The following is a 14,767-nucleotide window of genomic DNA, read 5'->3' as shown; positions in this document are numbered from 1 at the left end:
TGGCAGGTACTGGCTTGTTCAGTAGACTCTCCTCTACAGTCCCTTAGCACTGAACAGTTGTGTTGTTAAAGTGCGAGGTATGGAACCCTGCACAGACGGTCAGTCAATGTGACTTAAGCAACATATGTGGCAGGTACTGGCTTGTTCAGTAGACTCTCCTCTACAGTCCCTTAGCACTGAACAGTTGTGTTGTTAAAGTGCGAGGTATGGAACCCTGCACAGACGGTCAGTCAATGTGACTTAAGCAACGTATGTGGCAGGTACTGGCTTGTTCAGTAGACTCTCCTCTACAGTCCCTTAGCACTGAACAGTTGTGTTGTTAAAGTGCGAGGTATGGAACCCTGCACAGATGGTCAGTCAATGTGACTTAAGCAACGTATGCGGCAGGTACTGGCTTGTTCAGTAGACTCTCCTCTACAGTCCCTTAGCACTGAACAGTTGTGTTGTTAAAGTGCAAAGTATGGAATCCTGCACAGACGGTCAGTCAATGTGACTTAAGCAACGTATGCGGCAGGTACTAGCTTGTTCAGTAGACTCTCCTCTACAGTCCCTTAGCACTGAACAGTTGTGTTGTTAAAGTGCAAAGTATGGAACCCTGCACAGACGGTCAGTCAATGTGACTTAAGCAACGTATGCGGCAGGTACTGGCTTGTTCAGTAGACTCTCCTCTACAGTCCCTTAGCACTGAACAGTTGTGTTGTTAAAGTGCAAAGTATGGAACCCTGCACAGACGGTCAGTCAATGTGACTTAAGCAACGTATGCGGCAGGTACTGGCTTGTTCAGTAGACTCTCCTCTACAGTCCCTTAGCACTGAACAGTTGTGTTGTTAAAGTGCAAAGTATGGAACCCTGCACAGACGGTCAGTCAATGTGACTTAAGCAACGTATGCGGCAGGTACTGGCTTGTTCAGTAGACTCTCCTCTACAGTCCCTTAGCACTGAACAGTTGTGTTGTTAAAGTGCAAAGTATGGAATCCTGCACAGACGGTCAGTCAATGTGACTTAAGCAACGTATGCGGCAGGTACTGCCTTATTTAGTAGACTCTCCTCTACAGTCCCTTAGCACTGAACAGTTGTGTTGTTAAAGTGCGAGGTATGGAACCCTGCACAGACGGTCAGTCAATGTGACTTAAGCAACATATGTGGCAGGTACTGGCTTGTTCAGTAGACTCTCCTCTACAGTCCCTTAGCACTGAACAGTTGTGTTGTTAAAGTGCGAGGTATGGAACCCTGCACAGACGGTCAGTCAATGTGACTTAAGCAACGTATGCGGCAGGTACTGGCTTGTTCAGTAGACTCTCCTCTACAGTCCCTTAGCACTGAACAGTTGTGTTGTTAAAGTGCAAAGTATGGAACCCTGCACAGACGGTCAGTCAATGTGACTTAAGCAACGTATGCGGCAGGTACTGGCTTGTTCAGTAGACTCTCCTCTACAGTCCCTTAGCACTGAACAGTTGTGTTGTTAAAGTGCGAGGTATGGAACCCTGCACAGACGGTCAGTCAATGTGACTTAAGCAACGTATGCGGCAGGTACTGGCTTGTTCAGTAGACTCTCCTCTACAGTCCCTTAGCACTGAACAGTTGTGTTGTTAAAGTGTGAGGTATGGAACCCTGCACAGACGGTCAGTCAATGTGACTTAAGCAACGTATGCGGCAGGTACTGGCTTGTTCAGTAGACTCTCCTCTACAGTCCCTTAGCACTGAACAGTTGTGTTGTTAAAGTGCAAAGTATGGAACCCTGCACAGACAGTCAGTCAATGTGACTTAAGCAACGTATGCGGCAGGTACTGGCTTGTTCAGTAGACTCTCCTCTACAGTCCCTTAGCACTGAACAGTTGTGTTGTTAAAGTGTGAGGTATGGAACCCTGCACAGACGGTCAGTCAATGTGACTTAAGCAACGTATGCGGCAGGTACTAGCTTGTTCAGTAGACTCTCCTCTACAGTCCCTTAGCACTGAACAGTTGTGTTGTTAAAGTGCAAAGTATGGAATCCTGCACAGACGGTCAGTCAATGTGACTTAAGCAATGTATGCGGCAGGTACTGGCTTGTTCAGTAGACTCTCCTCTACAGTCCCTTAGCACTGAACAGTTGTGTTGTTAAAGTGCGAGGTATGGAACCCTGCAAAGACGGTCAGTCAATACGACTTAAGCAACATACAGTCATTGAATTCTTGACAGCAGAAGGTGTCACCCCAAAGGAGATTCATCAGAGAATGCAAGCTGTCTATGGTGATTGTGTTGATGTGAGTGCTGTGCGTCATGAGGCGAGTAAGTTTAAAGATGTTGAGGTGGGAACATCTGACTTGCATGACAAAACAAGAGTTGAACGTCCTGTGATAGCAACCACTGAGTTTCACAAGCAAAAGATTGACAGATTGATTCAGGACGATCGTCGTATCACTCAAAGAGAAATTTCAAGCACAATCGGCATTTCACAAGAATGTGAAATTTTCACAAGAACAATTGCTTGGCTATTCGGAAGATCTGTGCACAATGGGTTGCGGAAACAGAGTGTCGACTTCTTCCGTGACGTTGGCAGAAATGTATCCAATTGTCTGGCTTTTTTGTTGTTGTTGTTGTTGTGTCAGGAGTGACTTGAGAAATTGCAGGTCGTTTCTGGTGTGAGTGTTGGGGTTCAGCCTGAGTTTGAACTTGAACCTGATTCTCTGTTTGTTCCTCCTGATGCTAATGAAAGTATATTTACTGATGCTAGTGGAAATGTACCTTTTGATGCCAATGCTCCTGAAATTAGTGAGGAAGAAACTGCTGTAGGTTTGCAAAATGCCAATGTTCCTGAAATTAGTGAGGAAGGAACTTCTGTAGATTTGGAAAATGAAAGTACCAGTGTTCATGAGAATGTTTCAGAGGGAGACCTTGAACTTTCCCTCCCTTCTGCACCTGTTAACTGTAATGACAACAGAAGGGGCCAAATTTGGGAAGACAGAAGTAAAACACTCAGTTTGCGTCGATCCTCCCGAATTCAAGAATTAAAAACATTGGCTTCAAAACAGAAGGGCGGTTCACGGAACCGATTCTTGAGTTTTAATTGCAATACGCCAGGCTGATTCCCTCAGTTCAGGCATCGTTTCAGAATTAATGAAGACCTTGGCAGTTCTCCCGGTTCCCTGGCCATAGTATGGAAAGATTTCTAGGATATCAAGTACGGTTAGTGGATTGCTAACAGATTCAAGTATCTCTCAGAGAGGCTTTTGGTTTTGCTTTGTCCATTTAAATTCATGTTTGCTGATTTTGCTGTGGCTTTTGACTTGCATTTTTCCTTTATTTTGTAACCATTTTTCTTCAATAAAAAAGGATTGTTTTTCACAGCCAAGTGTGGTGGATAGTTATCTTAGGCCTCGTTCTCTGCTCTGGATTGCAACAGTGAGAGAATTGGCCATCTGCAAGGACGTCATCCAGGGGATGCCTGGATGATTTGATGTTTTTATCATCCTTGTACGAGGCTTCTCTCATGTCCCCGCATGAGGAGCTGGAGCTGACAGAGGGAGCTCATCCACCTCTCCCTGGATTCGAACCTGCGACCTGTCGGTCTTCAGTCCTGCCGGCACAGGGGTTTAACCCACTGCGCCACCGGGGGCTCCGGTGATTTTGTGGGAAATTGTCTGGTGATTATGTGGGAAAGTGAATAGTGGTAGCGAAAGAGCACATTCTAAGGATTATTTCTGCGTTCGATTTATTAAAATATTCCCATCCAAACCCAAGTAACGAAGGTGGAGGCATTACTTTTCATTCAACCCTCGTCTCTTGCAGAACTTGGCAACAGGAAACTGTGGATACAGCAGATAGGGAGTCATACAGATATTGAGAAAAAGAAGCTCTTAACGAGAGAACGCTCTCTTTTCTTCTTTTGTCAACTTCCCAAAAGATTCAAGTGAACTATATTTTGCAAGAGAAGGGGGAAAATGAGCTCTGCTCCATCTTTGCAGAGGAAGACGTCACACCCTGCAATATTTACTTGCGCCATTCAGTAACAGCTGTTTGGTCTGGCCTCAGAATGATAGGAATGCAAGCCTAGGACTGAAAGGCAGTATCTTTTTCTATTCTTATCTCTTGGGCAAATAAATCCCATCTCCAGCTGCAAGCAAAGAAGGGTTGGGGAATTTCCCTTGGAATCTTGTCAGCCTCCGCCAGAATGTATTCTCCTGCAATCCTTTGTCTGCTAATAGCCGTTTCGCGACTGCCTCCTTCCAGGAAACTCTTCTTTGCTAAACACAAACTTGTTGTTGTTGTTGTTTATTTGTGTTGGGGTTCAGCCTGTGTGTGAACCTGTACCTGACTCTCTGATTGTATTTCCTGATGTTAATGACGGTGTCAATGATTCTGAGGTCAATGTAGAATTTATTTATTTAGCTTCTTGTGGGTTTTTTTCAGGCTATAGGGCCATGTTCTAGAGGCATTCTCTCCTGACGTTTCGCCTGCATCTATGGCAAGCATCCTCAGAGTTAGTGAGGTCTGTTGGAACTAGGAAATTGGGTTTATATATCTGTGGAAAGACCAGGGTGGGACACTTGTTGTTGTTGTTGTTGTTATTATTATTTCATGGCCGGAATCACTGGGTTGTTGTAGGTTTTTTCGGGCTATAAGGCCATGTTCTAGAGGCATTCTCTCCTGACGTTTCGCCTGCATCTATGGCAAGCATCCTCAGAGGTAGTGAGGTCTGTTGGAATTAGGACAATGGGTTTATATATCTGTGGAATGACCAGGGTGGGACAAAGGACTCTTCCCTGCTGGAGCTAGGTGTGAATGTTTCAACTGACCACCTTCATTAGCATTTGAAGGCCTGGCTGAGCCTGGGAAAATCTTTTGTTGAGAGGTGTTAAGATGTCCCTGCCTGTTTCCTCTCTACTGTTTTGCTGTTGTAATTTTAGAGTTTTTTTTAATACTGGTAGCCAGATTTTGTTCATTTTCATGGTCTCCTCCTTTCTGTTGAAATTGTCCACCTGCTTCTTGTGGATTTCAATGGCTTCTCTGTGTAGCCTGACATGGTGGTTGTGAGAGTGGTCCAGCATTTTCTGTGTTCTCAAATAATATGCTGTGTCCAGGCTGGTTCACCAGGTGCTCTGCTATGGCTGATTTCTCTGGTTGAAGGAGTCTGCAGTGCCTTCCATGTTCCTTGATGCGTGTCTGGGCCTCGCTGGTATATTTGGGGGTCCCTATGGAGACTTCTTGTCCACAGCTGCATGGTACACGGTAGACTCCTGCAGAGGTGAGAGGATCCCTCTTGTCCTTTGCTGAACGGAGCATTTGTTGGATTTTCTTGGTGGGTTTGTAGATTGTTTGTATGTTGTGTTTCCTCATCAGCTTCCCTCTGCGGTCATTGGTTCCCTTGATGTATGGCAGGAACCCTTTCCCTCTGGGTGGATCTTCATCTTTACTCTCGTGGCTTCTTCTTAGTTGTCTTGCAGCTCTTCTGATGTCTGAGGTGGAGTCTCCATTGGCCTGGAGAGCCCGTTGAGGTGGTTCAGTTCATCTTGGAGGAGGTGGGCTTCGCAGATTCTTTTTGCACGGTCTGCCAAGGCTTTCATGGGGCTTACAAACAATCCAGAAACCCACCAAGAAAATCCAACAACGTTCAGCAAAGGACAAGAGGGATCCTCTCACTTCTGCAGGAGTCTTGACGCTGGGAATTTCCAATAGATCTTGGTCCTCAGAACAGAGGGATCTCTGGGGTTGGGAGGGGGTGAGGCGGTCCCTCAGGTACATTGGCCCCAGACCATGCAAGGCCTTCAAGGTGAGTACCATCCCTTTGAAAGTGATCCGATACTCAATGGGTAACCAATGCAGCTGCAGTCAGATTGGTGTTATGTGGCATCTCATTGGAATTCCTGCAAAAAGCCGAGCAGCTGCATTTTGTACCAACTTGAGCTTCCAGATCACCGACAGAGGAAGGCCAATGTAAAGGGCATTACAGTAGTCCAGTCTTGAGATGACTGGGGCCTGGATCACCGTAGCGAGGTCGTCCCTGGACAGGGAAGGGGCCAGCCGTCTAGCCTGCCGCAGGTGAAAGAAAGAAGGCGGTTCTGCTCACGGCAGAGAGAGACCTGGGCCTCCATCATCAGCAGAGGGTCCAAAAGGACTCCCAGACTCTTGACCAAGGATGACGGGCATAGTGCCTCGCCATCCAGGGTAGGCAGCTGGATGTCCCCACTGCCTGGTTGACCCAGCCATGGGATGCCCGTCTTTGCTGGATTCACCCTCAACCTGCTGGCACGCAGCCATCCAGTCACAGCCTCGAGGCACTGATGGAAGGAATCGGGGACAGAGTCGGTCGGCCTTCCATCTTCACCACCAGCTGAGTGTCATCGGTGTACTGGTCACACTCCAGCCCAAAACCTCGGACCAGCTGAGCAAGTGGTCGCATAGAGATGTTAAACAAGAGAGGGGAGAGAATGGCTCCCTGAGGAACCCCCAAGATAGAGGGGACCTCTCAGAGACCAGGCCTCCCCTCTCCACTCGCTGTCCACGGTTGTGGAGAAAGGAGGGGAGCCAATTCAAAGCTCTCCTCCTGACTCCAGCAACAGCAAGGCGGTGGGTCAAAAGATTGTGGTCTACTGTGTCAAATGCTGCTGTGAGATCCAATAACACAAGCATCTGTCAAATAGGAAATTAAGGTACCTCTTATGTGGGGAGGCTAATTTAACTAATTTCCGAGGCCATAAAAATCTCCAGCAGGCATGCAAAGAATGAGGAAGTACTTCATCAGTGTCACAAATGGATGGTGAAGCGACAGCTCCCCTGGTGGCCAGAATGCCCTCAGGAAGTTCAGAATACCTGTTGGGGTTCAGCCTGATCCTGATCTGTGTGAACAGGATTCTCTGATAGTTTTTCAAATTGAGCAAGCTCTCCCTGACTCTGACAGTGTGGAATCTGTTGTTGATGCAGAGGTCAGTGGGAATGAAAACGAAACCCAACAGTTAGAAGAGAATGTTTTGGAAGTTAGCCGTGATATCTCCCCACCTGGGCTTGATAATGAGGTCCAAAGAGAACAGATAGTCAGAGATAGATTTGTTTCCCAGTCTGTATGAAGGTCACAGCGCCTTCAGCAGAAAGAGGCCCAAACAGAAACGTCAAGGGGCGTTTCTAAGAATAGCTTCTTTGGTTTAAGAGCATCCCTGCCGGGTGCTTCTTTAGGTCAAGCAACGTTCGGGACTGTGGCTGGTCTTGGCAGAATTCCTGTATTCCATGGTCAGTAATCCCAGAGGCTTCTAGTTTCCAAGTTCATGGTTAGTAAAAGGCTAACAGACTCCTGGTTATTGTTTTGTGGCTTTTGAAGTTTTGCTCAAGTTCAGAGATCCTATTGACTACTGTGTTTTTCTGTGGCTTTTTTACTCTGCATTTACCTTTCTTTTGTAACCAGTTTTTCATCAATAAACAAGGATTGCTTTTCCTACAGTCCAGAGTGGTGGATTTAATCTTATGGTCTTGTTTCTTGAACTGGGATGCAACAATACCCTCATGAAAAAAGCTGGATTGTTAAATAGCCTCTGTGTGTCTGTCTATATATGTTGTGTGTCTATGGCACCGAAAGTTTGCCATGTATATGTACATTGTAATCCGCCCTGAATCCCCTGCGGGGTGAGAAGAGTGGAATATAAATACAGTAAATAAATAAAATAAAATAAATAAATAAATATGAGAAATACAGAAAGAGAGAGAGAGAGATGCTTCCATACCTTCTCCTGGGGATGAAAACGTATGATTTATGGTAGACACAGGAACATTGGAACATTCAAAGTACTCCAGGTCTTCCTCGGGCTCACCTTTGGCCTCGGATTCAGCCATTTTTTGGGTAGAGGACGTCGAGGCCAGTTTCTCTTCATCCGTGGCGTGTCCATCCCGACTGGAAAGGTCTGGGATTTTGGAGACGAAGGAGGCTTCTTCATCGTCCTGCAAGAGCAAGGAGGTAGGTGAAAACAGGGACAAGCACATCGCCATCGCCTTAGTTAAACGCTTCCATGATATTCAGAAGGAACCTGGACAATACGAGCTGTAGGCTATATCCAGCGGAGAGCAGGGTGGAAAGGAAAGATACACGTGGCTTCAAACCTTCCAACTGGAATCTGGAGTTATTTCTTTGTCTAATTCACTATATGTTTTTTGTTCTGAATTCCCTCCATCAATGAGGGACCTCCAAGTCTCTCCATCACCAACCAACCTGCTCAGTCTTGCAGACTCAAGGGAGTCATGGCTTCCATAATGGAATCCATGACTTTTGCTATTATTGTGTATTATTCTGTACTAGCCGTGCCCGCCACATGCAGCTGTGGCCAAATCTGTGTAAATGTGTTTTGTGTGTGTATATATTTGTGTATATGTGTATATATATGTGTATATGTGTATATAAGCCACAGGGAGGAGGGAGCAAGCTGGTTTTCTGCTTCCTTGGAGACTAGGACGCGGAACAATGGCTTCAAACTACAAGAGAGGAGATTCCATCTGAACATGAGGAAGAACTTCCTGACTGTGAGAGCCGTTCAGCAGTGGAACTCTCTGCCCTGGAGTGTGGTGGAGGCTCCTTTGGAAGCTTTTAAACAGAGGCTGGATGGCCATCTGTCAGGGGTGATTTGAATGCAATATTCCTGCTTCTTGGCAGGGGGTTGGACTGGATGGCCCATGAGGTCTCTTCCAACTCTTTGATTCTATGATTCTATGTAGATACACATATACATATATACAAATATATATGTTTGCGCTGTAATGTGGTTTTTTTGTTTTTAAAGTTTCTTCTGCTGTGTTTTTCTGTGTTTTTATGAGTGATGGTCACTCCCTGGCCTGAGAGGTGTCTTGTGTCCAAATTTTGTGTCAATTCGTCCAGTGGTTTTTGAGTTATGTCAATCCCACAAACGAACATTACATTTTTATTTATATAGACTAGCCGTCCCCTGCCATTTTTATTTATATTTATATGCCTCGGCTTATATTTGGGTCGGCTTATACTCGAGTATATACGGTATATATATATATATATACACACACACACAGTAGCTGTCCCCTGACATGCATTGCTGTGGCCCAATCTGTGTATATGTGATTTTGTGTGTATCCATGTGTATATATTTGTGTATATGTATATATGTGGTTTTGCGCATGCGTTGCAATGCATTTTTTATTTTTTGGCTGTTTAAGTCTCTTCCACAGTGTTTTCCAGTGTTTTTATGAGTGATGCTCACTCCCTGGCCTGAGAGGTATCTTGTGTCCAAATTTTGTGTCAATTCATCCAGTGGTTTTTGAGTTATGTAAATCCCACAAACAAACATTACATTTTTATTTATATAGACTAGCCGTCCCCGCCATGCGTTGCTGTGGCCTAATCTGTGTATATGTGTTTTTGTGTGTATATATGTGTATATGTATGTGTATATATTTCTGTATATGTATATAAGTGGTTTTGTGCATGCATTGCAATGCAATTTTTATTTTTTGGCTTTTTAAGTCTCTTCTGCTGTGTTTTTCAGTGTTTTCATGAGTGATGGTCACTCATTGGCCTGATACGTGTCTTGTGTCCAAATTTGGTGTCAATTCATCCAGCAGTTTTTGAGTTATGTTAATCCCACAAATGAACATTACATTTCTATTTATATAGACTAGCTGTCCCCTGCCATGCTGTGGCCCAGTCTGTGTATACATGTGTTTTGTATGTATATGCGTATATGTATGTGTATAAAAAGGTTGTCCCTTGACATTAAGCCCAGTCATGTCTGACTCTGGGACTCTGGTGCTCATTGTCTGCTGGAGCTAGGTGTGAATGTTTCAACTGACCACCTTGATTAGCATATAATGGCCTGACAGTGCCTGGGGCAATCTTTTGTTGAGAGGTGATTAGATATCCTTGTTTGTTTCCTCTCTGTTGTTCTGCTGTTGCAATTTTAGAGTATTTTAATACTGGTAGCCAGATTTTGTTCATGTTCATGGTTTCCTCCTTTCTGTTGAAATTGTCCACATGCTTCATGTGGATTTCAATGGCTTCTCCGTGTAGTCTGGCATGGTGGTTGTGAGAGTGGTCCAGCATTTGTGTGTTCTCAAATAAAATGCTGTGTCCAGGCTGGTTCTTCAGGTACTCTGCTATGGCTGACTTCTCTGGTTGAAGTCGTCTGCAGTGCCTTTCACGTTCCTTGATTTGTGTTTGGGCAATGTAGCGTTTGCTAATCAAGGTGGTCAGTTGAAACATTCACACCTAGCTCCAGCAGACAAGAATCCTTTGTCCCACCCTGGTCATTCCACAGATATATAAACCCATTTTCCTATTTCCAACACTACCTCTGAGGATGCTTGCCATAGATGCAGGCGAAACGTCAGGAGAGAATGCCTCTAGAACATGGCCATATAGCCTGAAAATACCATCCAAGGCACTGAATGTTTGCCTGTTTTGTGTTGTAAGCCGCTCTGAGTCCCTTTAGGGAGAGAGTTCAGACTTGCTTCTTCTAGGGCCCATTCTTAAAGAATGAAAGCTCAGATATAAATAAATTTTAGTTGAATACAGGGGAAATCTCAAGTGTCCCCTCTTGCCAATACCCGTGGTGTTGGCTTCAATGTGGACCCCATAAGGACACACTCATATGTTGGTTTGGAGACTGGCACAGGTTTCTGATTGCTCCGGCCCGCAGTCGTTCTCCCGACACATTGCTAGTTCTGTGCAATTTATTTATTTATTTATAATTCAAACTTATATGCCGCCACTCTCCTGGGGCTCCGAGCGGCTTACAAGAACAGGCTAAAATCTAACACAATTTAAAAACAATTTAAAACAACAATGTCAGAGATCAAAGGCCTGTCGAAACACGTATGTCTTACATGCCCTGCGGAAAGCTGGTAAGTCCCGCAAGGCACGGACTTCAGGTGGCACGGACATCAGGTGATGGTGCCACTCTAGAATACTCTGAAATGGTGTGGCATTGAGGCGATGGTCCTCTGCCATCAACTCCGCTGGACCAGCCACGTTGTCCGGATGCTTGACCACCATCTCCCAAAGCAGTTGCTCTACTCTGAACTTAAGAACGGAAAACGGAACGTTGGTGGACAGGAAAAGAGATTGAAAGATGGGCTCAAAGCCAACCTTAAAATCTCTGGCATAGACTCTGAGAACTGGGAAGCCATGGCCCTTGAGCGCTCCAGCTGGAGGTCAGCTGTGACCAGCAGTGCTGCAGAATTCGAGTAGGCACGAGTGGAGGGTGAAAGAGAGAAACGTGCCAGGAGGAAGGCGCGTCAAGCCAACCCCGACCGGGACCGCCTTCCACCTGGAAACCAATGCCTTCACTGTGGAAGAAGATGCGGGTCAAGAAGAGGGCTCCATAGTCACCTACGAATCCACAAGGAAACCCATCATGGAAGACCATTTTACTCGTCCAACGAGGGATCGCCTAAGTAAGTAAGTAAGTAAGCAAGCTGTGAAGGCTCTGCGCCTGGTTGCTGTTAGGACGCAAGGTCTTGACACTGGGCATTTCCAATAGATCTTGGTCCTCAGAATGGAGGGATCTCTGGGGTTGGGAGGGGGTGAGGCGGTCCCACCAAGAAAATCCAACAAATGCTACGTTCAGGTGAGTCCCATCCCTTTGAAAGTGATCCGGTGCTCAATGGGTAACCAATGCAGCTGTAGTAAGATTGGGGTGATGTGGCATCTCATCGGAATTCCCGCAAGAAGCCGAGCAGCTGCGTTTTGGACCAACTTGAGCTTCCGGATCACCGACAGAGGAAGGCCAATGTAGAGGGCGTTACAGTAGTCCAGTCTGGAGATGACTGTAGCCTGGATCACCGTAGCGAAGTCGTCCCTGGACAGGGAGGGGGCCAGCCGTCTAGACTGCCGCAGGTGAAAGAAGGCGGGTCTGCTCACGGCAGCGGAGACCTGGCCCTCCATCCTCAGCAGAGGGTCCAAAAGGACTCCCAGACTCTCGACCAACGATGACGGGTGTAGTGCCTCGCCATCCAGGGTAGGCAGCTGGATATCCCCACTGCCCGGTTGATGAGAGCTCATAGCGAACCATCAAGATTATTAAGATCATCTGGAGAGGCCCTGCTCTCGGTCCCATCGGCCTTGCAAGCATGCCTGGTGGAGACGAGGGACAGGGCCTTCTCGGTGGTGGCCCCGCGACTCTGGAACTCTCTCCGTCTGGAGGCCAGAACAGCCCCATCCATCCTAACATTTAGGAAACGGGTGAAGACGTGGCTGTGGAGTCAGGCCTTCGAGGAATGAGACAACACCATAGGAACCTGGATGGAAGTTGATGTAGATCCATCTTAATAGGACGACTGACCACGGTAGTTTTATATACAGGGTTAGTCAAAATGCATAGGCCAGTAAGCCATTCAATTGAATGGCTTATTGGCCTATGCATTTTGACTAACCCTGTATAGTGTTTTTAAAGTGGTTTTTGTAATTGTGATATATGATATTTTAATGAGTGTATATGTTTTTTTATGGCTGGAAACCGGGCTGAGTCCCTCAGTGAGGTTGAGAACCTCGGTACAGAAAACGGTGAAATAATAAATAATAATAATAGCTATCCCATACCTGAGAACCGGCGTCCAGAACCAGGGGTTGCGCTTCGTATTTCTTCACCTTGCAGCCACTCCTGCAGAAAGAAAGGTTGCACCAATCAATGTGGGATGCTTTGCATTTTGAGCCGGAAAGGGGACAAGGAAGGACACAGGCAAATAAGAGGGAGGCGAAAGCAGAAGGAGAATTTGCATCTACGTCGCTGACATGGCAGGTTCAAAAACTCAGCAGCTGGGGGGAAAAAAGCCACTGCCATGATGCTTTCTCCAAGCAGGGAAGCAGGGTTGCAGAACGGCATCCAGAGGAGCATTGATTCCTCCAAAACAGGCAATGCTCAAGCACACTTGTACACATTATGCAAAGAAAACACCAAGCCACCGTGGATTTTTCCAATTCTAGATATCTGCCTGTGTGCTGAACACACAATGATGCACACTTGTCACACTCATGCATCACAGCTTGCACAATCCGATCGTGGCCTGATGAGGATGTAACACTAAACCGCGGCTATTGCAGCAACGGGTTTACTCAGACCTTAAGTACAAATGTTTTCCTCCTGCCTATTCTCCTCCAGTTTTTATATAAAGAGGAGACTGGAAATGTCCACATTCAGGTTCAATTAAACCAGTTTGTTCTTATACTCAAAGCAGTAAAGTCTGGTTCGTTCGAACTTTGAAACAAACAAACCATGATCAAATTGCAGATTAGCACCCTGACATGTAATACAGTGTTTCTTAACCTTCCTAATACCACGACTCCTTAAGACAGTTCCTCATGTTGTGGTGACCCCCAACCATAACATTATTTTCATTGCTACTTCATAACTGTAATTTTGCTCCTGTTAGGAATCGTCATGTAAATATCTGATATGCAGGATGTACAGGGTTAGTCAAAATGCATAGGCCAATAAGCCATTCAATTGAATGGCTTATTGGCCTATGCATTTTGACTAACCCTTGTATTTCTATTCTCTGGACCAGATTTGGCACAAATACCCAATACACCCAAATTTGAATACTGGTGGGGTTGGGGGAGGGATTGATTTTGTCATTTGGGAATTTTAGTTGCTGGGATTTATAGCTCACCTACAATCAAAGAGAATTCTGAACTCCACCAACGATGGAATGGAACCAAACTTCCCACACAGAACGTCCATGACCAGTGGAAAATATTGGAAAGGTTTGGTAGGCACTGACCTTGTCATTTGGGAGTTGTAATTACTGGGATTTATAGTTCACCTACAATCAAAGAGGATTCTGAATTCCACCAACTATAGAATTGAAACAACTTTGGCACACAGAGCTCCCATGACCAATGGAAAATATTGGAAAGGTTTGGTGGGCATTGACCTTGAGTTTGGGAATTGTAGTTCACCTACATCCTGAGAGCACAGTGGACTCAAACAATGATGGATCTGGACCAAACTTGGCATGAAAACTCAATAGATGGAGTTTGGGGAAAATAGACCTTGACATTTGGGAGTTGTAATTACTGGGATTTATAGTTCACCTACAATCAAAGAGCATTCTGAATTCCACCAACTATACAATTGAAACTACTTTGGCACACAGAGCTCCCATGACCAATGGAAAATATTGGAAAGGTTTGGTGGGCATTGACCTTGAGTTTGGGAGTTGTTGTTCACCTACACCCAGAGAGCATTGTGGACTCAAACAATGATGAATCTGGACCAAACTTGGCACAAATACTCAATATGCCCAAATGTGAACACTGGTGGAGTTTGGGGAAAATAGACCTTGACATTTGGGAGTTGTAGTTGCTGGGATTTATAGTTCACCTACAATCTGAATTCCACCAACTATGGAATTGAAACAATTTTGGCACACAGCGCTTCCATGACCAATGCATCCTAGTATCCAGGGCAGAAAAAAGGAAGCTTGCTCCCTCCTCCTCCCTGTGGCTTCCTCTCACATATTTATCCATGGCCCTCATCATGTCTCCTCTCAGCCTTCTCTTCTTCAGGCTAAACATGCCCAGCTCTTTAAGCCGCTCCTCATAGGGCTTGTTCTCCAGACCCTTGATTATTTTAGTCACCCTCCTCTGGACACATTCCAGCTTGTCAACGTCTCTCTTCAATTGTGGTGCCCAGAACTGGACACAGTATTGCAGGTGTGGTCTAACCAAAGCGGAATAGAGCATGGGGAGCATGACTTCCCTAAATCTAGTCACTATGCTCCTCTTGATGCAGGCCAAAATCACATTGGCTTTTTTAGCTGCCGCATCACATTGTTGGCTCAT

The 14,767-nt window shown here is 45.7% G+C and overlaps 1 protein-coding gene across 6 annotated transcripts in view; it reads right to left on the bottom strand.

Moving 5' to 3' along the window:
• Nucleotides 1–14,767, bottom strand: part of TACC1 (transforming acidic coiled-coil containing protein 1) — a 143,184-nt gene that overhangs the window by 41,237 nt on the left and 87,180 nt on the right. For 4 of the 6 annotated variants that reach the window (XM_067470641.1, XM_067470644.1, XM_067470639.1 and 1 more), the window contains 2 exons: nucleotides 12,524–12,584; nucleotides 7,692–7,905 (listed from right to left, as the gene is read on the bottom strand). In XM_067470641.1, coding sequence (XP_067326742.1) covers nucleotides 7,692–7,905; nucleotides 12,524–12,584 — 275 coding nt within the window. The remainder of the gene's footprint in view (nucleotides 1–7,691; nucleotides 7,906–12,523; nucleotides 12,585–14,767) is intronic. The other 2 variants (XM_067470642.1, XM_067470643.1) reach the window with 1 other exon arrangement.

The sequence above is a fragment of the Anolis sagrei genome, chromosome 7 (assembly GCF_037176765.1).
Source record: "Anolis sagrei isolate rAnoSag1 chromosome 7, rAnoSag1.mat, whole genome shotgun sequence".
Lineage (NCBI taxonomy): Eukaryota > Metazoa > Chordata > Lepidosauria > Squamata > Dactyloidae > Anolis > Anolis sagrei.
This window is presented reverse-complemented; position numbering and strand designations above follow the sequence as displayed.